Source organism: Paroedura picta, chromosome 10 (assembly GCF_049243985.1).
Source record: "Paroedura picta isolate Pp20150507F chromosome 10, Ppicta_v3.0, whole genome shotgun sequence".
Lineage (NCBI taxonomy): Eukaryota > Metazoa > Chordata > Lepidosauria > Squamata > Gekkonidae > Paroedura > Paroedura picta.
The window spans coordinates 87,518,562-87,541,441 of NC_135378.1; the positions used below are offsets into that span (position 1 = coordinate 87,518,562).

The window sequence follows — 22,880 nt, forward strand, 5'->3', positions numbered from 1 at the left end:
GGCACAAGATCTGCAGGAGCCCCTCCTCAAAGACCCCCCCCCCAGTTTCAACAAGATCAGACCAGGGGGGCCAATTCTAGGAGACCCCATCTCTCCAGTGGAAAGAAAAAAAGATTCTCTGTTCTTGCCTCCCCATTGGAAACAATGGAGGTTGGATGATGTGTGCCCTTGGCCAAGGCACCCATGCGGGGAACCGGGGCAAAAATAGCTGCTTCCACAGCCGGCTCAGCTCCCACGTGATTATGGCTAGTTTTCCCACTGGCGTTATTTTAAATACTGGTATGTTTGGTTTTTTTCCCCCGTGAAGACATTTCTGGAGACTAGGCCCACACACTGTCCAAATAAACTGAAAACAAAATATGCAGCTGAAATTTGCACTGGGGAGTCCACTACACCTCCCAAGCCTCATCCTTCGCCAGTTCAGACCTTATCTACGTGCCCAAAAGGCAGCCTTGTAATTGTGTAGGATCTCATTTTGCCCCTGTGGTTGCCCATTCATCTTCCATGACAATGATCTATGCAAAATATTTGTTTGGTTTTGCTGCCATTTCCCTATCCTCCCTTAGCAATCCTGTGGCATCCCCACAGCCCCACCTCCACATTCCCACCCACCCGGGCTGTCCTGGCACTTATTTTGCCGGAATGTGAGCGAGTTCTCGTTCTCCCACTTGCTAGAGGCACCTAAACAAAAGCACACATTGAAAGAGATCCGTGATATGGTTTTAATAAAAGTTATGGATGGATAGTAAATGTACAGTTCAACGTGACATGCTAATCTCTACTGCCATTTCCTCTGTAAACCTCATGCAGCCCCAACCCCTCTGTTTAAAATAGTAGTTTTGCTAGGACCAATAAAATAAAATGAAATAGAAAGCACTCCCTTTCATGTTAACACTCACTAAGAATGTCCAGTGACGTGTGCAAAGAAGCTCATTTCCCCCTATTAGTTTGTAAGTTCATAAAATACACTAAAAAATCTTCGATGCTGTTGTGATGGAAGCACAAAAGGCAGAACCCGGACATAACTGGGCAGCCTTGGGGGCTCTTTCACTCCTGCCAGGGTCCTCTTCCATTCTGAGGTCTGGTCAGCATTTACTTCTGGTGTCCACAGCTGTTTCTCTCCCGACGTACTCAATGCAAGCTGGGTAGCAGCTTTGTGGCTGTAGTGCGGAAAGCAGCTTTCCGAATGCTCCACCACCCCAGGCCTTTATAGCCACGGCCTGGCTGGAGCTTCCAGGAGACCACTTCCAAGAGCCCCGGGCTGGTGGGACCAGAGCAGGGCATCAGAGGACAGCCTTTCGAGTGTGAGCTACAGAGCGGCCCTCAGACGGAGCCACAGATCTTGCCCTGCGTGGCCTCTTCAAAAGGGACCGGCGCAGAGGGGGAGACAAGCGCCTGGCAGCTCCCAACTGGCTGCCGCCCTGCAGCTCCGGCTCCCACATCTTCCTGCAGGCACCCTTGCGGCAGGCCAGAGAGCTCACATACAAAGGCGAGAAGAGAAATCATTTCTAAGTGAGAGGAACTTGAAATCAATTCACAAACAAATAGTTTTGCATTAGAACATTTAAAAAATAAAACACATACATGCGGCAATAGACCGTTTCCCCTCATGATCACCGACAGGCGGGTCAGAGCTCACTCAAGTGCAAAAGAGCAAAGGACTTTTGCTTTCTGGCCTCCGGTGAAATGGCTGCATAAAGGATGCGCCCGGAGAACTCCACCCTTCAGGGCAGAGGGGCCAGCACAGGCACAACCTGCAGGAGGCAGCCCTTCCCCAAGGGGGGGCCTGGGGGAGTTCGCCCGCTTCCTCCAGTGCTGCTGCTGCCCCTGTGGAGCCTGCCAGAAAGAGAACAGGGGCCCCTCGTTCTGCAGGCACCGAGCCCCGCCTGCTGCAGCTGCCCCCTCAGCATGGGCTTTGCCCAGGTCCTCAGTCTTCCTCTTGAATGGGCTGCTCGTCTTGCCCAGGAAGGCTGCCCCAGGCTTAACAGCCAAGGGCAGCAGGTGAGCAGGCGGGAGCATGAGGCATTGATTGACTCCTAGAGGGGGGGGGTCCACCTTGGCCAGATTGGCTAGAGAAATAGAGCTTTCTCTTGGCGGATTCTGTGCCTGCCCTTTAAACAGGGCATGAAGAAAAAGGGGCACAGCCTCCAGAGGGAATTTGGGCCCGGCCTTAACCTGGCTGAGTCCAGTCTTAGCTTCCGTGACTCAGCTGTCGAAGCCATCAGATGGCCCGAGGGAGACTACAGGAGAGCTGCTCCTTCTTGGGTCTTTGGCACCCATGTGGACGTTCTCATCCTCAGGACGGGTTGGGGGAGCTGCTGGCAAAGCACCAATCAGCTGCCTCCCTTGCTTGGCCGTGCCTAGAGAGCCTGACTAGCCCACAGCTGCCTTTTGTTGGGCCTTAGCACAGGGATCCTTCGCATCGCTGCCCTGTTCTTTCACTGGCCAAGAAGGAGAGCCGGTCAGAGGAGGAAGGGGGAACGGAGGAGCAAGCCACACCCCCTTTCCAAGCCCTAGTCCCCCTCCTCCACCTCCAAAAAAGCACTTTCCTGGCATAACAAGACGCTCCTGGGGGGGGGGGGGCTCTCGATGCCCTAGACTCCTGCCCTGGCCAGGGCACACAGGGATGTTCCAGCCCGCCCCTCAATTCACCTCCCTCGCTGGCAGGCTGGACCTTCCTCAGTGATCCCACTCCTCTTAGGGAGCACAGGCTGACGTTCCTGGTTGTCTTGCAAAACATCAGGGCTTGCTCCTAGGGCAGGATCTCCTTTGCACTAATACGGGCCAGGCCTCGGGGAGACGCAAGGGAGCAGGAGAAGATCCCAGACGCCTCTTGGCAGAATTCCCAGCCAAGTGGCCCCAGCAGCCAAGAGCAGAGAAGCGGTCGCTGCAGAGGGGAGAGCAGGGCCCAGAGGGCTGGAGCAGGTGCCTCCCCCCTCTTGAGAGCGCAGCATTTTGTGCCCCCGCCTCCTGTTCCCTGCAGATATTCAGCCAAGGCCTCTGATTCCCTGAGTGCATCTAGGAAAGGGAGCATCTCCCAAAAGGGACAGCTTGGCCACAAAGAGAGACTCACTAACAAATCCGGGTCAGAAAAACGCACGGCTGGAGGGGGGAGCCGGCTGACGCCACACGGCTTGCCCGGTACGAGTCATCAGGACCACCATGGAAGCCCAGCCAGGATAGAAGGACCCCCAGAGCCTGTGGTGGAAATTCACCCATGGATCCCGCGGGAGGCTGAGGAAGACCAGCCAGCTCTTTAACAAGACCCGAGCGAGCGGCCAACCAGGGGATTTGGCCCATGGCCCCACAGAAGCCTGAAAAGCTGCCTTTGGGGTCTCCAGCATCATGGAATGACTTTCATGGAACGACTGGGGGGGGGGGGGGGGCTTCTGTGTAGGACCACCTGAGGCTCCTGGGTGACACCACAGGGATCTCAGCTCCCCAGGCGTGCTGTCAGCCAGAAGCTGCGAAGGCACCAAGCCCTCCCTGTGCAAAGAGCAAAGAGCCAGGACCCCTTGGTGGGCAGGAGCCACCTTTTCGCCCAGAGGGTTGCTCTTCTGGGGCTGGAAAGCAGCCTTCCGACGGCTTCCATGTGCAGCCCTCCCCGAAGGCCCTAAGAAGACCCAGGCCCACCCCAAAGAGCCCAGGCACAGGGAGCTTCCTCCTGCCCCCACCCCCACGGCAGCACACCTCGCACACCACTCACACGACAGGGGGGTGACATGCCCAGGGACCCTGGGATGCCAAAGGGCACTTTGGTGGGGAAGAACCAAGCCCGCCGGTCTCACGGCACGTGGCCAGCAGGCCACCGCAGAGCTCTGACCGCTGGAGCGGGCGTGGGGCTCCACACGCTCCGGGCATCAGGAGGTGTTTATTGCGGACCCGGCGGGGGCCTCCCCAGCACAACCACTCCCTCCCCACCAGCAGCAGGGGGCATTGGCAAGAGGTCCGCAGCAGCTCAAAAGGCTTGGCAGGGGGGGCTGCCCCCCTACCCCTTCCTCGTGCCCGCTGGCCGCCGCTGAGCCCGCCCCCGGGGCTCAGGGACCCCTGCCCAGGCCGCCCGCTCCCCTCAAGAGTGATGGCTGTGCATGAGGCTGCGCAGCTGCCTGGCCACCCCCTCCATCAGCTTCTGCTTGTCCCGCTCGATCTTCCGGAACTGGGCGAAGACGTTGTTCCTGCGGCTGCCGTCCTTCATCCTGCAACGAGGGCCAGAACAGGACCCTGTTAGTGCCTGGATCCCGCAAGGACACACGGCCGTGCTTGAGGATTAGAGAGGAATACAGACGCACGGGGGAACCAACGTGGCAGTAAAACATACAAAATGGACTTATATAGAGTCTTCTGTCACTCTAGAGTTGGTCCTAAAATATGACGTATGTATTCATGACAATTACCTGTTAATTTGTTAATATATAAGTAACTAGAAATCTGAATGTTCACCTTTGTTAATTTGTTAATATATATACAACTATTGGCCACTTGGCCCTGGAGTGCCACTCAGAGGAGCTTCACGGCTCCTGATTCGCTCCTCCGAGTTTTATATGAGTCCATTTTGGGTATTTTATTGCCATATTGGTTCCCCAGTGCGTCTATATTTCTCTATATTTGATTCTTCACTGGGACCTGCCCCTCCCAGTTAATTATTTATGGTTTAGGATTCGCCAACTCTCTCCAGAGCAGACGAGTTCCACTTAATATCAGTTCTACTGGCAGAAAAGGAGGACACCTCTTGGCCAAAACGTCCTCAGACTGGGTTTGAGGTGCAGGTGTCTACTGATTTATTTGTTTGTCTCTTTTCTTGGATCTTTATACCGCCCTCCCCTATGGCCCAGGGAGGTTTACATGGGGACATTGTGGGATACACAGAACATTATACATTAATAAGTCACAACAATATATCAATAACAATTCCAACAGGTTACCATAACTAACTCGTCAAACAATTTCAATAGAACAACTTTAACAAAGCCCCTAAGGAGGACAGAAATATTCAGGTTATGGAGGGTATGGTTTGAGGGGGACCGCCAGATGTTTCTAGGTTGGATTAACCTCAGAAGAATGCCTGGTGGAGGAGCTCCCTTTTGCAGGCCCTGCGGAATTGTGGGGGTTCAGGCAGGGCCCGATCTCTTCCGGGAGCTCCTTCCACCAGGTGGGGGCCAGGGCTGAGAAGGCTCTGGCCCTTGCTCAGGTCCATCTCTCGGCAGGTTACAAAGGTTTTGACATAAAATCCCACATTAGACGTCTACGACTACCCCTCTCGGCCCAGCTGCCTCGGGCTCACAGCCCCATCCAAGGAAGCCACTGCGCTGCCCTCCCCAGCAAGGCCCGGACAGTGGAAGGCACGGATGGCGGGGAACCCTGAAGCCTGTCGAAGCAAGCACAGGACAAGAGCCAGGGAACTGCCAAGGGAAGGTCTTGGCTGGCACTCACTTTTCCAGCAAGAGGAGTGCCGTCGCTGGACTCACACGAAGGTATTTGCATGTTGGTTGTCCGTAATCGGCCAAATATGTAGACCAGTCCCACTGGAGGAACAAATCTAAGAGCTGCAAAAATAAGAAAAGACCAAAATGGATGAAGATTAGGCACTATTTATTTATTTATTTATTTATTACATTTCTATACCACCCTCCCCTGAGGCTCAGGGTGGTTCACATGGAACATAGCAGAACATAACAATACAGAGAAATTATCCATGGTAACAGGAATAACAGCAATAACAGGAGTAACAATAGAACAAACCGTACAGTTGAACAACAGAACAGCAATGAAAACTGCAATGTGGACAGAAAGGTGCCATTTTCCATGGGGTCCAGCGTCACCTGGGGGTCAGAAACCTGCCACCCATCCGGGCTCAAGACCCTCCTTTGCCATGGACTCTTTGGCAGGCCTCCGATAAGCTGCTGCTGCTGCTTATGAAGGATAATGGCCTGCCACACAGGGCTGTTAGGAAGGTGAACATTCAGATTAACCTTTTTCCTTCTAAAAATACAAGCTGTTATGTGATCTCTGTGCACCATGGTGACTGAGGGGAACCTCCACATTCAAAGGCAGAACCAGGAAGCAACATCCAGGGAAGGCCTCAGCCTCTGTGCCCTGCTTTTGGAACTACAGGGGAACTAGTTGGTCCTTATGTGAGATGGGTTGTTGGTCTGACCCAGCAGGGCTCTTGTGAGATCCTGTCAGGATCTCAAGCCTTGGCCTCTCTGCCCTGTTGCTGGTCCTCCAGAGGAACTGGTGGGCCTCTGTGTGAGATGGGAGGCTGAACTAGATGGACCCTCCATGGTCTTATCTACCAGGGTTCTTCTGGTGGTCTTAGTGACTCACAAAAGCTCCTCCCCTGAGCTGACCATCTAGCCTCTGCTTAAAAACTTCCAAAGCAAGAGAACCCACCACCTCCTCCGGAAGCCTGTTCCACTGAGGAACCGCTCCAACTGTCTTATTTCTAATAAGGAGAGCCATAGATCGGTGATTGGCTAATCAATCTATTGGAGATTGGGACATCCATTTCTGCGCATACCCAAGGGACATCCTATCCCTTTGTTCTCTCTTTTAGTCTGCGCAGAAGAACCCAAGGAGGTGTAGATCTAGAACAGATCAGCTAGTAGGGCTGTGGTTATTTTCCTGCCATGTAACCTTTCCCCTTAATCTTTAGTTATACACACATGTCTGTGCAGAATCATTTCTGCTGTGTTATTCTTGCCCCACTAGACTTCTCCCAACATACTGGTTAATGCGACCCAGAATAATTTGCAGCATGCGTCTATCAGCTTACAGGGAACAGAGAGCAGAGTATTTTTGAGAAGCATTTACCCCTTTTCCTTTTGGATGCATTTCCCCAAAATCTTTGGCCTTATTAATAGAAGGACTTTACCCCGAGAATGACCTTTTGTCTGATTCATGCCAAGGAAACGGAAACATTGAAAGAGGGAGCAGGGTGGGAGGGCCTGCACCATGAGGAGAAGCCAGGGCTGAAGGAAGGAGTGCTGAAACTCACCGGCCTGCATGTGGGCGTGTCCCGTCTCTCAAATTTCAAAGTTAAATGATCAGAACTGCCTAAGGTGGAACGCTAAAGTGCTCTGTGCACGGAGAGTTCAAAAGGTGTTTCCTGCTACTGAAAGAGATCCTCCTGAGGATGAGGAGGAAAAAGAAGACTCCTAGAAGAGAATGCTAGAGCCAGCTTTGTAATATTTAATGCCGAATCTGATAAAATTATTTTTCTTGTCTCCAGCTCTGAAACTGCTAGAGAGCTATGGCCGAGAGTCAAAGAGAATTGTTTGAGAAAGTCTAAGCAAGCATACACAGCTTTTAAGAAAGAAATGATATAATTCTAGCTGTGTGAGGGAGGGGATATTTCTGCACACCTAAACACAAGGGTGAGTCAAGTAACAACTGCAAGCAGCCAGTGTCCTAATTGTTGGATCTTAAGGATTGGTAAAGTCTTAATATCCTTAAAGTGAGCAGAGTGCACTAATTACACCAATCTCTTATTCTCATCAGCTCACAGTCTTGGAGTCAAAAGAGCAAACTGCTATTGGTGACACTTCCTTAGGAATGCCCAAGGAGATCATCAGGAGGTGCTGCGGGGGCAATCTCTGCGTTAAAATCAAGGCATGGGAATGGGGGTGTTGTGCGCTTCGAAAAGAGAGGGCGCACCGCAAAGTTCCGCAGAACCAAGAAAAAACATCAGCAAAGGTGTGTGTGTGTGTGTCCCTGCAGGGAGAAATGAGGGCAAAAGGAAACAGAGACAGAATCAAATGTAAAGGACCTTTGGCTGTTATTCTGAGGTGTCAAGATAAAAGCCACTTTGTGGAACTGAATGAAAATAATGGACAGAATGTGATGCAGGCAGATGGGAGCCCCTGACCAGCAGAAGGAATTGGAACAGTTCCGTTGCAAGTTTTGAGTGTATCAGGAAGTGTTGCTGCAATTACTTTAAAGGACTGTGTATTTGCTCTACGGGCTGATCTGAATTCACTGTCCATTGAGAACAACAGGGAAAGCAGTTTTGGGTCACCCACAATATATGCAGCATTTCTCATCCTGATGGTAGCTTCTACTATCTGCGACGGGTCAGTGAGCCAAGATGCCTTGTAAGGCAAGGCAAATATTCCCTTCTAATTGCATCTTTGCATGGCAGAAGAAACTTGGACACAGAAATCTTCAATCTGTGCAAGGGCTGTTGCAGAACTGTAATGCTGAAGAGGTTTAGTGTGATCGTTGCTTGAAAGTAAAGAGAACTGCTCCTTGTTGCAAAAGGCGGCAGGGAGACACAATGAGAAACTCTTGCAGAAAGCCTACTCTGATCTTGTAGGACCGATTAATCCTTCTTCTTGACTTTCATGGCTGCTGGATCTTGGTTTGTCCATGTCCATTTGATTAGATCAGGTGCTAGAGAAATTAAAGGATTACGTCGCTGTTGTGCAATAACAGCAATAAAAGTCCAGCGGTTGTGTTTAAAGACACAGGACGGAACAGTCTAGCAGTGAGATTCAATGATCCCTGGAGAAGGGAGGGAGGAATAGAGCATGACAGAAATGGAGATCCAGCTGAAGAGATCGACATGGAGCAGCCAGATGGCTCCACCTGGTTTTCTATCAGGTCATTGATCCATGTGTCAACATGTTCTGGATTTGTGCAATGGGGTGAGACTAATGTCAATGTTTTAAATTTTTTAATGTGCACATGAATGGAATAAATATTTAGTATATTCTCCTGCTGCTCAGCCTCTAAGACTCCTAGCGTCCCAAAAATGGGAAAAGAGAATCTTGTCTGCAAATTTTAAAAGAACAGCTATGGACTTAAATAAGCAGCTAAAGCATTGAATTACAAACTAACTCTGCTGCTGAAAAGTCAGAACCTCCAACAAGGAAAAGCAGAGCCTGGCCTAGATTCAAGCGGGTAGCCGTGTTGGTCTGTCTGAAGCAGCACAACAAAATCAGAGCCCATAGTCTGAGGAAGAGTGCTTGCACTCAAAAGCTCACACCTGGAATAAATCTCTGTTGGTCTTAAAGGTGCCTGACTGGACTCTGATTCTGTTGCAGAGCCTGGCCTGTTTACAAGACCGAAAGACGGACAGCTTTATTATATTCTGGCTCTTGTGGGCGATCAGATTGCGTGCTTCCAAAGCGAAGAGAATGCCCAAGAAATTGCTGAGAACCTGCACAAAGCAGAAGAGGTGAAGCAGCTGGGAGATGCAAGTCATTATCCTGGAATGCAGATTGAGAGGACTGAGAACGGAAGTTTCCTCTGGAATCAAAAACACAAAAGCGTAGACTTTGTGGAGTCTCTAGGCATAAAAGATGCCAAAGGAGTAAGTACTCGACTTGAACCAGTTTACCTCGTCCTTAAAGATGGAGAGTTGCTGGAGAGATACAAATTAAGCAATATGGTGAACTATCGACACAAGGTGAATTTAGCAGAAACCTGCAATCATACCAAGTGCTACACAGCAGGGCATAAAAGACTGAGACATTGTTGGCATGGATTTATTCAAATTATGAAGAGAACTCAACTGGTTGAAAGCGTTGATGTTGGGACATGAACTGATGATAACACTAGCTGAACCTTGCCTGATTTCCAAAGCAATGAGTTTCCTTTCCAGAGAAAAGTGAAGGGAGAACTACTACTACTATTATTATTATTATTATTATTATTATTAGATTTATTTCCCGCCTCTCCCGGTAGGCTCGCTAAACCGCTCCAGCTAACCCACAGGGATGTATGCGGTCCGTTAGCCGACAGTATAAGTAAAACTCAGTCTTTTATTACGATTATCACTGATCATTTCTCATGCTATTGTGTTGTGTATTTGTTAAAGAACACATCAGAGATGCTCATGCACCTGAAAGACTTTGTGGCCATCCAGGAGACATCACAAAGACTGTGCTCAGATAATGCTAGAGAGATGATGTCTAAACAAGAACAGCTGAACCTAAGAAGTGAAGGTATTCGGCATCAGACTAATGTCCCGTAAAATCCAGAGCAGAATGGAGTGGCTGAAAGGAAGAACAGAATGCTGCGAGACGCAGTAAGATCTATGCTAACTTATCCCAATCTACCAGCAGAGCTCTGGGGAGAGGCAGTTATGAATGCAGCATACACACCATATAGGATCTTCTTCCATATGTTTCTTCCAGACGGAATTTCTTTTGAATTAATTTCATCCCATTGGTTCTGGTCCGTTCCTCCGGGGCAAGGGAGAACAACTCTGATCCATCCTCTATAATGGCAGCCTTTTAATTACTTGAAGATGGTTATCAGATCCCCTCTCAGTCATCTCCTCTCCAGGCTAAACAGACCAAGCTCTCACAACCTTTCTTCATACGTCTTGGTCTCCAGACCCCTCACCATCTTCGTAGCTCCCCTCTGGACATGCTCCAACATCCCTCTTCAACTGGGGTGCCCAAAACTGAACACAGTACTCCAAGTGAGGCCGAACCAGAGCAGCGTAAAGCGAATACCATCACATCCCATGATCTGGACACGATACTCTGTTTGATACAGCCAAATATCCCATTTGCCTTTTTAGCCACCGAATCATACTGTTGACTCATGTTCAATGTGTGGTTTACTAAGACTCCTAGATCCTTTTTGTACATACTACTGCCAAGACAAGTCTCCCCCATCCTATATTGATGTGTGTGGTTTTTCCTACCTAAATGCAGAACTTTACATTTGTCCCTATTGAATTTCATTTTATTCAGTTTAGCCCACTTCTCGAGCCTATCCCGTGTTTTGATTCTGTCTTTGATTGTGTTTTCTACCCCTCCCAGTTTAGTGTCATCTGCAAATTTAATAAGTATCCCCTCTACTCCCTCATCCAAATCATTTATAAATATGTTGAACAATGTTGAAATATGTTGAATATGTTGATCCCTGGGGCATGCCACTTGTCACTCTTCTCCAAGAGGATGCTGAACCATTTACAAGTACCCTCTGGGTATGAGCTGTCAACCAGTTATCGATCCACCTGACAGAATTAGGATCAATACCGTATTTTACCAGCTTGTCAACAAGAAATTTACAGAAATCCAGATAAACCATGTCCACAACATTCCCCTGATTCAGCAAGGTAGTTATTTTCTCGAAAAAAGAGATAAGGTTGGTCTGACATGACTTGTTCTTGCAAAACCCGTGCTGAGTCTTAGAAATCACAGCTCTCTGTTCCAGCTGCTTGAGGACCGAATGTTTGATGATTTGTTCCAAAATTTTGCCAGCTACAGATGTCAAGTTGACGGGTCGATAGTTACCCAGATCCTCCTTCTTCCCTTTCTTGAAGATATCACAATAACAACTGATGGTGACGAGATTGGATGCATTCAATAATTTATTTTCCTGGAATCACAAATGGATCAGAGTGGTGGTTGCAGCATGGAAATAAAATGTCAAATTGCTCTGGGTCAATCAGCAATGATGAGCTTGAACCGAGCATGGAAAAGCAAGGACATAAGCCTAACAACCAAATGTAGATTAGTTTTCCAATAGCCAATTATGGCTGTGAAAGTTGGATGATGAAAAAATTGGACAAGAGGAATATCGATTAGTTTGACCTCTGGTGTTGAAGAAGGCTTCTGCAGGTTCCCTAGACAGCAAAAGTCACAAACAAGGAAATACTACAGTGCGCAAAGCCTGATCTATCGCTGGTAGGCAAAATCCCAAAGCTCCAGCTCTCTTACTTGGCCATATCATGAGATCTGACTCAATGGAGGCAGCAATTATGATAGGATTGGTCAGTGGAAAAAGGAAACCAGGCCGACAAAGAATGAGGTGGTTAGACACGACCAAAATGAACGCTGGTCAGAACACTACACAACTAAACAAAGTGGTGCAAGACTGGACATCATGGTGGCAGATGTGCCATGGGACCTCCAAGAGATGAATGGCTAACATCATCAGAAGCCAAATGAACCTTGTATATGAAGTCATCGAGAGGGAATATAGCGATGCCTCCTGACTTTGACTCTAGCAGGAACTCTCTTCACCATAGAGTGAAAGAGATAGATAGGAACAATGACCACTCCTTTTTTGATTGCACTGGCCTGTCCCTAGGGGGTAATTCCTGTTTCGTGAGTCATCTCTCTCTTCTTCTCCATTCCTCAAGCCTGCAATATGGTGGGTACAGAGATGCCTCCAGATGCTTAGATTAGAATAGGAATCTCCTCTTTACTACTTTATGTGTAGAATTAAGTTCACTAATAGTTTCTGTATTAGTTAAGTGCAACCTTGGAGAATGTGCTTTTCTCTGTTGTTTTCTGACTGGATGCACTGAGCAGTATGTGGCGCTTATCAGCCTAACTAGGTACTCTGCTAACTTTCAGGCTATTAAACCTTTCCCACAAGTCTACCAACACCCTTCAATAATGGGGAGAATGAGCAGACCCCCACTTTGGACCTGGGGACAAAGTCTTCCCTGCTCCCACTGATTCAGTCAGCAGGACTCAGGCACGAAGTAACATTTGGGAAACTTTGCCACAGAGCAACTGGGAGCTCGGCTGCAAAGCCCATCTCCCAAGACTCCCGCCAGAGCAGGGGGAAGAGGCAGGCCAATTTGTCAGCCTGTCAGTTAGGTGTCCCCAGTCCTGCCACTTTACAGCCCCGATGGATCCAAGTCCAGTCTTCTTTCAGTGAGAGCCAAGGGGAGAGACAATGATGGATGTTGTGTGTGTTTTACAACCATTTAGCCCTATCCATCTTTTGGACACGTGGCCTGGCTGGGGATGCCTCTGCAGGCTCCCTCCGGCTTCCTCCCTCGCGCCAGGCAAGATCTGCAAAGAGACACGGCTGGCAGGAGGACGGGAGGGAGGGAAGCTCTTTCGCTAAGAGCCCTGACAATGCGAGACGATTTATCTGTCACATAAATGCAGCTTTATTGGTTTTACTGTTTAAACTTTTCACCTCTGCAACTCAACTGGAGGAGGGGGGCCTCATGCACTGGCTCCTCCACGAATCCAGCCGCTGTCTTCTGGGGCAGTTTTCAAAACAAAAATATGCAAATACCATTAATTCTTCAAACTAAAGAGTTGACTGTGCAGGCACATAAATCAAGCCCGACTGCAAGCCAAGCAGAGGGGAGGGGAGGAAGGCGCTGCTGCTCATGCATTCAGCTGGGGGACGGTAAATGCAACAGTGCTCTGTGCTGCACTGCATGACCCACAACTGGACACATGGTGCGTGTTGGGGGATGGGGGGACGAGGGAGCTCGCTTCCCCACCCCAGGGCAAGGTCTGGATCTCTGATGGGGAAGGTACACAAAGTCCAAGACAGTGCAATCCTTTTGAGACTCTCATTTATTTATGCATTTATGCATTTATTTATTTATTAATTAAATTTCTTGCCCGCCACTCCCATACAGCTTGTAGCGGGTTACAAAAATCTGTTAAAAAGATCTGCGCGAGCAGATTTTCCTTAGTGCGCCGGCCTCAGCCATAGACCTGGCGGAAGAGCTCCATCTTACAGGCCCTGTGGAGCGCTGAAAGCTCCTGCAGGGCTCGTAGCTCTCCCGGGAGCTCATTCCACCAGGTAGGGGCCAGGACAAAAAAGGCCCTGACCCTGGTTGAGGCCAGATGCGCTTCCTGAAGGCCGGGAATGACCAACAAATCTGTGCCCACAGAACGCAAGGCCCTGCGGGGGGCATAGGGCAATAGGCGGTCCCTCAAGTATACGGGTCCCGGACTGTGTAGGGCCTTAAAGGTTAAAACCAAAACCTTGAACCGGATCTGGGCCACAACCGGCAACCAATGCAGCTGCCTCAGCACTGGCTGGATATGGGTCCTCCATGGTGTTTCTGTGAGGCTCAAGGGCAGGCCCGCATACAGCGAGTTACAGTAATCTATTCTGGAGGTGACCATCGCATGGATCACCGTGGCCAAGTGTTCAGGGGACAGGTAGGGCGCTAGTAGCCAAGCCTGGCGAAGATGGAAAAATGCCTGGCCAGTTACCTTTTTGATATGAGCCTCCATAGTCGAAGGTCATTCCCAAATTCCTGGCCTGGGACGCGATGGTCATAGAATCATAGAATCATAGAGTTGGAAGGGGCCATACAGGCCATCTAGTCCAACCCCCTGCTCAACGCAGGACTAGCCCTAAGCATCCTAAAGCATCCAAGAAAAGTGTGTATCCAACCTTTGCTTGAAGACTTCCAGTGAGGGGGAGCTCACCAGTTGTGAGTTGTGTTCCTGCCAAGGTAGGGAGACGTGCTTCCTGAGCTGCCCCCTTCCTCCTCAGCCACAAGACCTCCGTCTTGGAGGGGTTGAATTTCAGGCGACTCTGCTCTAACCAATCAGCCATGGATTGCAAACATCTGGCAAATGGTTCCGGGGGGAGTCCGAGCAGCTGTCCATAAGGAAATACAGCTAGGTGTCATCCTCATACTGATGACACCCTAAGCCGAAACTCCACACCAGCTGGCCCAGAGGGCGCATAAAGATGTTGAATAGCGTGGGAGAGAGGTCCAAGCCCTGAGGGACCCCACAAGGGAGTCGGTATGGACTTGATAACCTCTCCCACTGCCACCCACTGGGTCTGGTTATGGAGGATGGAGTATAACCAGCTGAGTGCTGTGCCCCTTATCTCCGTACCGGCTAGGCAGTAAGCCAGTAGTTCGTAATCGACCACGTCAAACGCAGCTGACAAATCTACAACCAACAACTAGAACCAACAAGGCCGGGCCCTCCCGATCCAACTGGCGGCGGAGATCGTCCATCAGGGCAAGCGGCGCTGTCTCCACCCCGTGGCCAGGACAGAAACCAGACTGGATTGAGCACCAAAGATTGTTCCAGGAATGCCAGGAGCTGGTCCACCGTGGCCCTTTCAACTACCTTACCCAGAAACGCTAGATGCGAGACTGGTCGGTAGTTGGCCTGGTCTCGCAGGTCCAGCGATGGTTTTTTAAGGAGAGGACACACCACCACCTTCTTGAGCCTGGGAAGGGCTGCCTGCCAAGCGCAAGGGGGGAGGGGGTTGTGGCTGGGGGGCAGAGTACCTTCCAGGCTCCCTCCGCAGGTGGAGAGCATGGTCCTGGGCTCCGTGTCCAAGGGGCCGGGGCTCAGTCAAGGGCGGCTCCGCAAGAGACTTGCCCTCAACAACACCTTCTTAGACAAACTCCCACACAGTCCCCGGATGGAAGCAGAATGCTTGAGCGGAGAGGACAGCACTGCCTGCCCAAGACAGAACCCAGGAAAGGAGAACGAGAGGAGCAAGTCAAACCCCCTTAAGACCCAGGAGTGGGGAAACAACCTGAAGAGAGGATCTCCCTCCCTCCCTCCCCCCTCCCCCTCTCATGCTTGACATTTTTGTCTCCAGACTTCAGGAGCCAGGGAAGTTTTCGACTCTGTCCCCGCCCGGCCTCTGCAGCTCAGCACCTGCAGCAACGGATTGCCAGCAGCGGCATTCCAAGCGGGGCGGCTGAGGCTCGGCTGCCAGGCCGACTGTGCACCAGGCCCTCTCCTTGCAGCAGCCTGGCCGGTTCTGCCGGGGCCTGGAGGAGCCAAATGCCGCAGAAGTCAGAGCACACTGCCCTGCTGCCCTTGTCCCAGAGGGCCCCCCCCCGGGGTCAGGTTCAGGGGCCAGCTTCTGCAGGGCCTTGCAGGACAGCATGCCCCAGCCCAGGGAACACGTCTGGCACTTCTGCAGAGAGCCTCAGAGTCTGATTCCCACCCCATGGTGCCCACGGAGGGCGGGGAGGAGGAAGAAGAGGCGACTACTCCCTCGGCCTTCCCATCCGCCCCGAGCTTGCAGAGACTCTTGGAGGAGCCTCACCTGGCTTTGAACTTGCTCTCCAGCCCCCGGCCATGTTGCCTCGTGCCACACAGCTGCCAGCTCTGCAAACACAGGCAGGCGAAGAAATGTCCAGCTGGCTGCTGTGGCACAAGTTTATTCCATTTTTCATCATGCCAGAAGGAGATCCGGTATGCCTCGCTTTCGGGTACAACTGTCTTACCCAAGGCCATATGTATCCTGAGTAATCCTGGTAATATAACAATGTTATTTATAATCACCTCGCCTAAAAGGTCTTCAATTTATTGTCTGTATTGGAGGGGGCTGTGCATTTGCCCCGTGCTTCTGCGCTCTCTTCCTTTCCAAAGGGCCTGCTTGCTCCCCGAGGCGGTGGCTGTGCCAGGCCAGCAAGAGAGGGGAATGGATTGCGGGGGGGGGGGGGTGTCTGTGGTCATGGGAAAGGGCCGGCTCCCCCCCCCTTGCCCACAGGCACATGTGGAGGCCAGGACTAGGATCCCCAGGATCACTCTGTCCTGCTTGGGAGGGCAGAGAGCCCCGTGGCGGCTGACCTGGGGCTGGGGCTGGGGCTGGGGCCTACAGTGGGGCAGAGGCGTTGCAAGGAGGGCACATGCAGGGCTGTGCCACACCACCGACTCACCGCAGTCCACGCCCTGCTTGCTCTTGTCTGGGACGCAGAATAGGCAGCACGCGTCCCCCGGCTGCAATCTTAGCATCAGGAGTTCTGAACGGGGAGGGGGGGGGTGAGTGCCTCTATTTTATTTTCTTTTTTGGTGTAAACCCCTTTGGAGGTCGTGAACTTCTTAAAACAAACAGAGCTGAGGTCATGGCTAGTGGGAAGGAGACAAGAAGTTAAGCATGGCCAGGAGAGGGGAGGGGGTGAAATGCCTCATTAATCTCTGGGCTAAAGGAGCTGGGAAAGTCAGGACAGCCGGGCCACACATCCAGCTTGCGCCTGGCCAGGCCCTCGCTTCCCCCCAGCTGCCTGGGAGCTCAAGGAAGAGTTGGAGGCTGCTTTTATTTATTTGCATTTGTATACTGCCTCTCCCAACCTGGATGGCTCATGGCGGTTTACAATAAAATAAGCCTAAAAAATACCACAAATCCACATAGGCACAAAACCCAATCGATGATGCTTCTACCCACTAAACCCCCTCCCTTCCCCTGACGGGCAACAGGAATGACTTCTCACTAGCATCAGCAGGCGAAATTGCCCCAGGCGGGGAATTGGTGACACAAGCTGTCCCGGATTACGCCCAGAACACACGCAGGGCTTTTGGTCTGAGGAAGCCCCACTGGATCTGGCCCCGCCCCCGCTGCTTCCATGTTGCTCCTGGCTTTGAGTGGCCAACAGCTCTTGGCACTAACCCTCTGACTCTCAGAGCCTGGAGGCAACCCTAGGGGAAGGCCTTGGCCTTTATTTGACCCTCCAGAGGATCTGGGTGACCATGGCAGGAGGAAGGATCAGCCCTCCCTGGTCTCATCCAGTAAGGCTCTTCTGGACACAGTTGGAGGGAGGGGTCTTGACGAGCCGTCAAAGCAGCCCCCACCATCTCCAGATACCCGGCAGAGCTGCAGAAGATTCTTAGGTGGAGCATTGTGTGACTGGGCAAACCGTCTCTGTGGACAGTTTGCAAGGGATCCAGAGGGAGGGCAGAGTATCAGCTCCATTTAAGTTTGCACCAACTGCTTCAGTGACTCCATCCATCCACCTCATTCTCTGTCATCCCCTTCTTCTTTTGCCCTCGATCGCTCCCAGCATTAGGCTCTTCTCCAGGGAGTCCTTCCTTCTCATGAGGTGGCCAAAGTATTTGAGTTTCATCTTCAGGATCTGGCCTTCTAAAGAGCAGTCAGGGCTGATCTCCTCTAGGACTGACCGGTTTGTTCGCCTTGCAGTCCAAGGGACTCGCAAGAGCCTTCTCCAACACCACAGTTCAAAAGCCTCAATTCTTTGACGCTCGGCCTTCCTTATGGTCCAACTTTCGCAGCCATACATTGCAACTGGGAATACCATAGCCTTGACGAGACGCACTTTCGTTGGCAGGGTGATGTCTCTGCTTTTTAGGATGCTGTCTAGATTTGCCATAGCTTTCCTCCCTAGGAACAAGCGTCTTTTAATTTCTTTGCTGCAGTCCCCATCTGCAGTGATCTTGGAGCCCAGGAAAATAAAATCTGTCACTACCTCCATTTCTTCCCCATCTATTTGCCAGGATTTGAAAGGGCCGGATGCCATGATCTTTGTTTTCTTGATGTTGAGTTTCAAGCCAACTTTTGCACTCTCCTCCTTCACCCGCATCAACAGGCTCTTTAGTTCCTCTTCACTTTCTGCCATTAGAGTGGTATCATCTGCATATCTGAGGTTGTTGATATTTCTCCCTGCAATCTTGATCCCAATTTGTGACTCATCTAACCCAGCCTTTCTCATGATGTGCTCTGCATACAATAGGCAAGGCGACAGTATACAGCCTTGCCGAACTCCTTTCTCAATTTTGAACCCATCAGTGATTCCATGTTCAGTTCTCACTGTTGCTGCTTGACCTGCATATAGGTTTCTCAAGAGACAGATATAAGATGCTCTGGTATTCGCATCTCTTTAAGAACTTGCCACAATTTTTTGTGCTCCACACAATAAAAGGCTTCCGCATCATAGGAAATGTTTATCTACCCCCAATTTGCTGAGGCAAAATACTCAGAAGAAACATTTTTTATATAAAGATGTAAACCCAAAAGAGCACATTTTGAACAAAAATACAGTTTGGCTTCCTAGTAAACTCAAAGCCAGGCCCTGCTTGGTGATCACCTTCCCACCCTGGCTGCCCTTCCAAGGAGACCCAGTGCCCTCCCTCCGTTTCTCCAGGACTCTGGGAAAGAACATGGGGGACGACTCTCAGATCCCAGACTGACCCTCTAAGCCAGGGGTGACCAAACTGTGACTCTCCAGCTGTCCATGGACTACAATCCCCATGAGCCCTGCCAGCATGGTACTGGCAGGAGCTTATGGAGATTGTAGTCCACGGACATTTAGAGGGTCAGGCCACCCCTGCTCTAAGCTCTTCCGCCACACTTGTCCATCCAAAGGAAGTCCATAGTTGTTGTTGGTGGACCCCACCCCTCCACCCCGAAAAGCAAAATTCTTGATGCAGACGTGGGCTGCTGTCTCCTCTATTTTACCATTAAGAGTTTGGATGGCCCTTTTCTCTATCAAAAGCCTCTTGCAACCTTTAGCTTATTCCGTCTCCCACTCCTCCCTGCTCATCACAAAGGCCGAGCGGCAGACAGCAATTATTTATTTCCTTCATTTCTGTCCCTCTTTCCCTGCCATTTCCTCTCTCGCTCCTCCTGGCAGCCCACAGACCCTTCCGGGCCCCCTTCTCTCCTTCCCACCCTGCTCTGATCTCCCTCCCTCTTGGTCCCCTTCCTTTATGCCCCAGCCCTCTCAGAGGCATCCTGGGACATCCTCCTCCCATCCGGCTTCTGAGTGCAACAAGTCTCCTGTTAGGCCGGCCACATTGGGTGGGTGAGACCGGGCTGAGGCCAGTCAGCCCCTCTCCATGGCAGTGGGGGGTTCAGGCCGGGGTCCTCCACAGCTCCTGGTCCGGCCATCTCAGCAGCGCCCTCGTTGCCTCTCAGGCAGGCTGGATCTCACTTTCCCACCATCAGCACTGGATCTGCACCTCTCAGGGTCTCCCCCTTCAGCTCACACGGAGAAGTACCATAGGTGCAGCAAGCTCACTCAGAGACTGTCCAGGGTCTCAGGCCGTTCTTTGTTGCCTGGTCTTTTGAAGGAGGAGCCGGGGACTGAACCGGGGGCCTTCTGGCCCACAAACCCAGGGCCTCCTCCACTGAGCCTCACCTCCCAGAGGGGCACTGATGCTGAGCGGGACCGCAGTGGCCATCCTGCTCTTGGGCATGCCTCTGCCCCACACATGCCAGGCAGGGAAGCCAAGGGATGCCTATCAGCTTCTCTGGCGCTGGAAGCAGGGCTGGGGGGGAGTCAGGCGGGCAGAAAAGGATTCCCAGGCACCCTTGGTTTTCACAATCCCCATTCTGGTTGAAGGGGGAGGTGGGGGGGGGGCTTTTCCTTGCCAGCCCCAGCCAATCCAGGAAGGCCATTCCCGAGGTTCTGGGCCGGGATCCTGGAGCAAAGTTCAAATCCAGAGCATGCCACCAGGTTCATTCGGGGCCTGGCCTACCTTGCCTGACTTCCGTAAGGTGGCGAAGGCAAGGGAGGACCACAAGAGAAAGCCACCCAACAAAGAACCAAGATGCTGAGCCTGCCTAAGGGCTGCCAACCTCCAGGTGTGGCCTGGAGAGAACTCATTTCTAGACCACAGAGATCAGTTCTCCAGGAAGAAACAGCTGCTGGGGGGGGGCATTATCAAGGGTTAAGGACCCTTCTCCAAACCTGCCCTCCCCCGAGACTCCAGAAATTTCCCAACCCAGAACTGGGCAGACTGCAAAGGGCTGAAACCGCCAGAGTGGGCAGAAAAGTATGACAACCCCCCTGCCCCTGGTCACTTTGGGAAATCTACTCTGACTGTAAGCTGCTCTTACGGCAAGCACCTCTCTGTGGTTCTAGGCTCAATCATTTGGGCCCTAAACATGTCTGCGCTTTTCTCCCCATCATATTTATTGATCCTGTCACCGTGATGGGGTGGCCACCGTAGAGATAACTCAAGCCATTAACCTCACAGTGAACTCTGAAGTGCAGGAAAATCTCCATGCAACGCCCTGAGCTGAAGGGGGGGGGTCTTGGTGGCATGCAACCCAAGGGCCCTGCAGCGGGGAAGCACCGGGGCTTCCTGTTGTGGCAACCGGGGGACACCCTCGGCAGAGAGGCTGCCTGCTGCCGGCCCCCTCTCCCCCCCCCCCCGCCCCGCGATGGCCAGCCAGACTGCCTCCCTGATCCTTGCCCCTTGGCTTCCTTGCCCTAGATGGACTCCCATAGATTTAGACTCCGGAATAGCAGGAAAGGGGGGTCCCCACTCTCTTGGAGCTTGCAGGCTCCTTCGGCATTCTGGCTCCGGCACAATCACAACAGGAATGCTGCAGGACGCGGAGGCAACCCCAAAACGCCAGGGAGTGGAATTAGGCACAGATCTCATAGTAAGTCTTCAACGTTTCAGGCCGAAGCTCTGTTTGAAAAGACTGCTTTATTTAATCCACTCCGCTCGGAGCGGTTAAAGATAAGGGCCATATATGATAAATGATTAAAAGTCTAAAACATCTAAGCCCCATTCCACCCATAATTTCTTAGCCTAACTTTCAGGGGCAGGGAAGACTGGAGGGCGGGGGCGGGGGGGCGGGCGGGCAGAGGAGTCATCTTGGCCCCAAATTATGGGCAGCCGGGGCTCGGGAAGGGAGGCAATGTTACTACCCAGGGATGCTAGAGGCCTCAGCCATAGGCCTGGGGGAACAGCACCACCTTCGGAGCCTGGGAAATTTTCCAGGTCCTGCAGGACTCCCTCGGCAAAAGACGTTCCTCCATGCCAGGGCTCGGGCTCAGAAGGCCCTGGTTCTGGTTCTGGTTGAGACCAGTCTGACCCCCTGGGGCCAGGCAGCCTCACACAGTGCTCATGACAATCATGCAGGCAGGTGGTTAGCAAAGCCCAGAAGAAAGAAAGAAAGAAAGAAAGAAAGAAAGGAGAGCTCACGGCTCAGCCACCCAAGTGGGCAGGAGTGATTCATGGCCCAGGTCCCTACAGACCCGGAAGCCAAGGAGTTCCTGGACTGCACTTCGGCTCTTTCAAGGAGAACGCAACCTCATCCAGAGAGGCAGCTTCATTGCCCCCTACTCTCCCTTGCCTGGGTTCAGCTTCAGGGAGTTTGCCTGCATTGGAGGGAGGGGGGGGTTGGGAATTCCAGCACCCACACAAAGAGGTCCAAGTAAGAATGGGGGGACAGAAGAGCTCACATAGGCAACTGAAAACATCAGAGGCATGAAGTCTTCTCCAGGGAGGCCACCCTTGCTCTCCAGGGAGCTGCCCTTGAAGAGTGCCTGGAAGCTGCTGTTGGGACAGAATGCCACAGCCGGAAAGCGGGCTGGAGTGGGTCAAAGGGAACCGATGGCTCCAGTCTGGTTCTGTCTACAGGGACAGAGGTTCTATTTTAAGGGGGACTGCCTTTCTATCCTGCAACCTTGTCGTGCATGGCAGGATATCAATCAATCAATCAATCAATCAATCAATCAATCAATCAATCAATCAATACACTGGCTCCTCTTGGCTTCCGGGACAATGCAAGGTGCTTGAAATCAGTGGTCCCCAACCTTTTTATCACCAGGGACCGGTCAACGCTTGACAATTTTACTGAGGCCCGGGGGGGGGGGGGGTGTCTGCTAGAACAGTGATCCCCAACCTCCGGTCCGGAGACCGGTCCCGATCCGTGGATCAGTCGGTGCCGGGCCGTGGCTCCTCCTCGTCCTCTTCCCTGGCTGCTGCCTCGGGGGCTGCCCTGCCACTCTGCTCACCTTTGGTGCTCTCCAGCGGCCACCATGGCTGGGGCTCCCCCTCGGCCTGGCACTGCACAGGTGCTGCTGGCAGCGCCCCCCAGTGGGCGGCGGGAAGTCAGGGGCACCAGCAGGAAAGCAAGGGGAGCAGGGCCTCAGGCGGTCCCCAATGAGAAAAAGGTTGGGGACTACTGAGAGGACCTGGAGGGGTGGTGTGGAGGGGTGGGGTGGGCTTAGCTGGCGGCCGCTACGGCTCCTCTGATTGGGCAAACGGACGAGAAGGATGGGGGAGCCAGCTGGCCTCTGTTTCTTTTTGCCATGGTCGCTGAAGGCAGCGGGCAGGAACCTCGTTGCCGCAGAGTTGTGTGGGCTGCCCTGGGACTAAGGCGCTCCTGGACGTGAGACGAGGGAGTCCTAGTCAGAGCGGGAATGGAGAAGGGGAGCTTTGTGACCTGGACTTCTGCAAAGTTGGGTCGATGTTGCTGGGCTGAAGCACCTAACTCCTTAGACAGAGCCACGGCCCGGTATCGACTGATCCACGGACTGGTACCAATCCCCGGACCGGGGGTTGGGGACCACTGCGCTAAATGGCTGGAAGCCAGCATAACTCCAGAACCAGCTATTCACATATGGAAGAAGCCCTTCCTTTCCTTAGCCTTATGCCCTTATATCTTATTACATGGGGGAATCACAGGAGTAC

The 22,880-nt window shown here is 52.0% G+C and overlaps 1 protein-coding gene across 2 annotated transcripts in view; it reads right to left on the reverse strand.

The window, feature by feature from the left end:
• Positions 1–708: 708 nt before the first annotated feature.
• EXOC6B (exocyst complex component 6B) overlaps positions 709–22,880 on the reverse strand; it is a 131,903-nt gene continuing 109,731 nt past the window's right edge. For both annotated transcript variants that reach the window (XM_077301354.1, XM_077301355.1), the window contains 2 exons: positions 5,431–5,543; positions 709–4,196 (listed from right to left, as the gene is read on the reverse strand). In XM_077301354.1, coding sequence (XP_077157469.1) covers positions 4,070–4,196; positions 5,431–5,543 — 240 coding nt within the window. In that variant the 3' untranslated portion in view covers positions 709–4,069. The remainder of the gene's footprint in view (positions 4,197–5,430; positions 5,544–22,880) is intronic.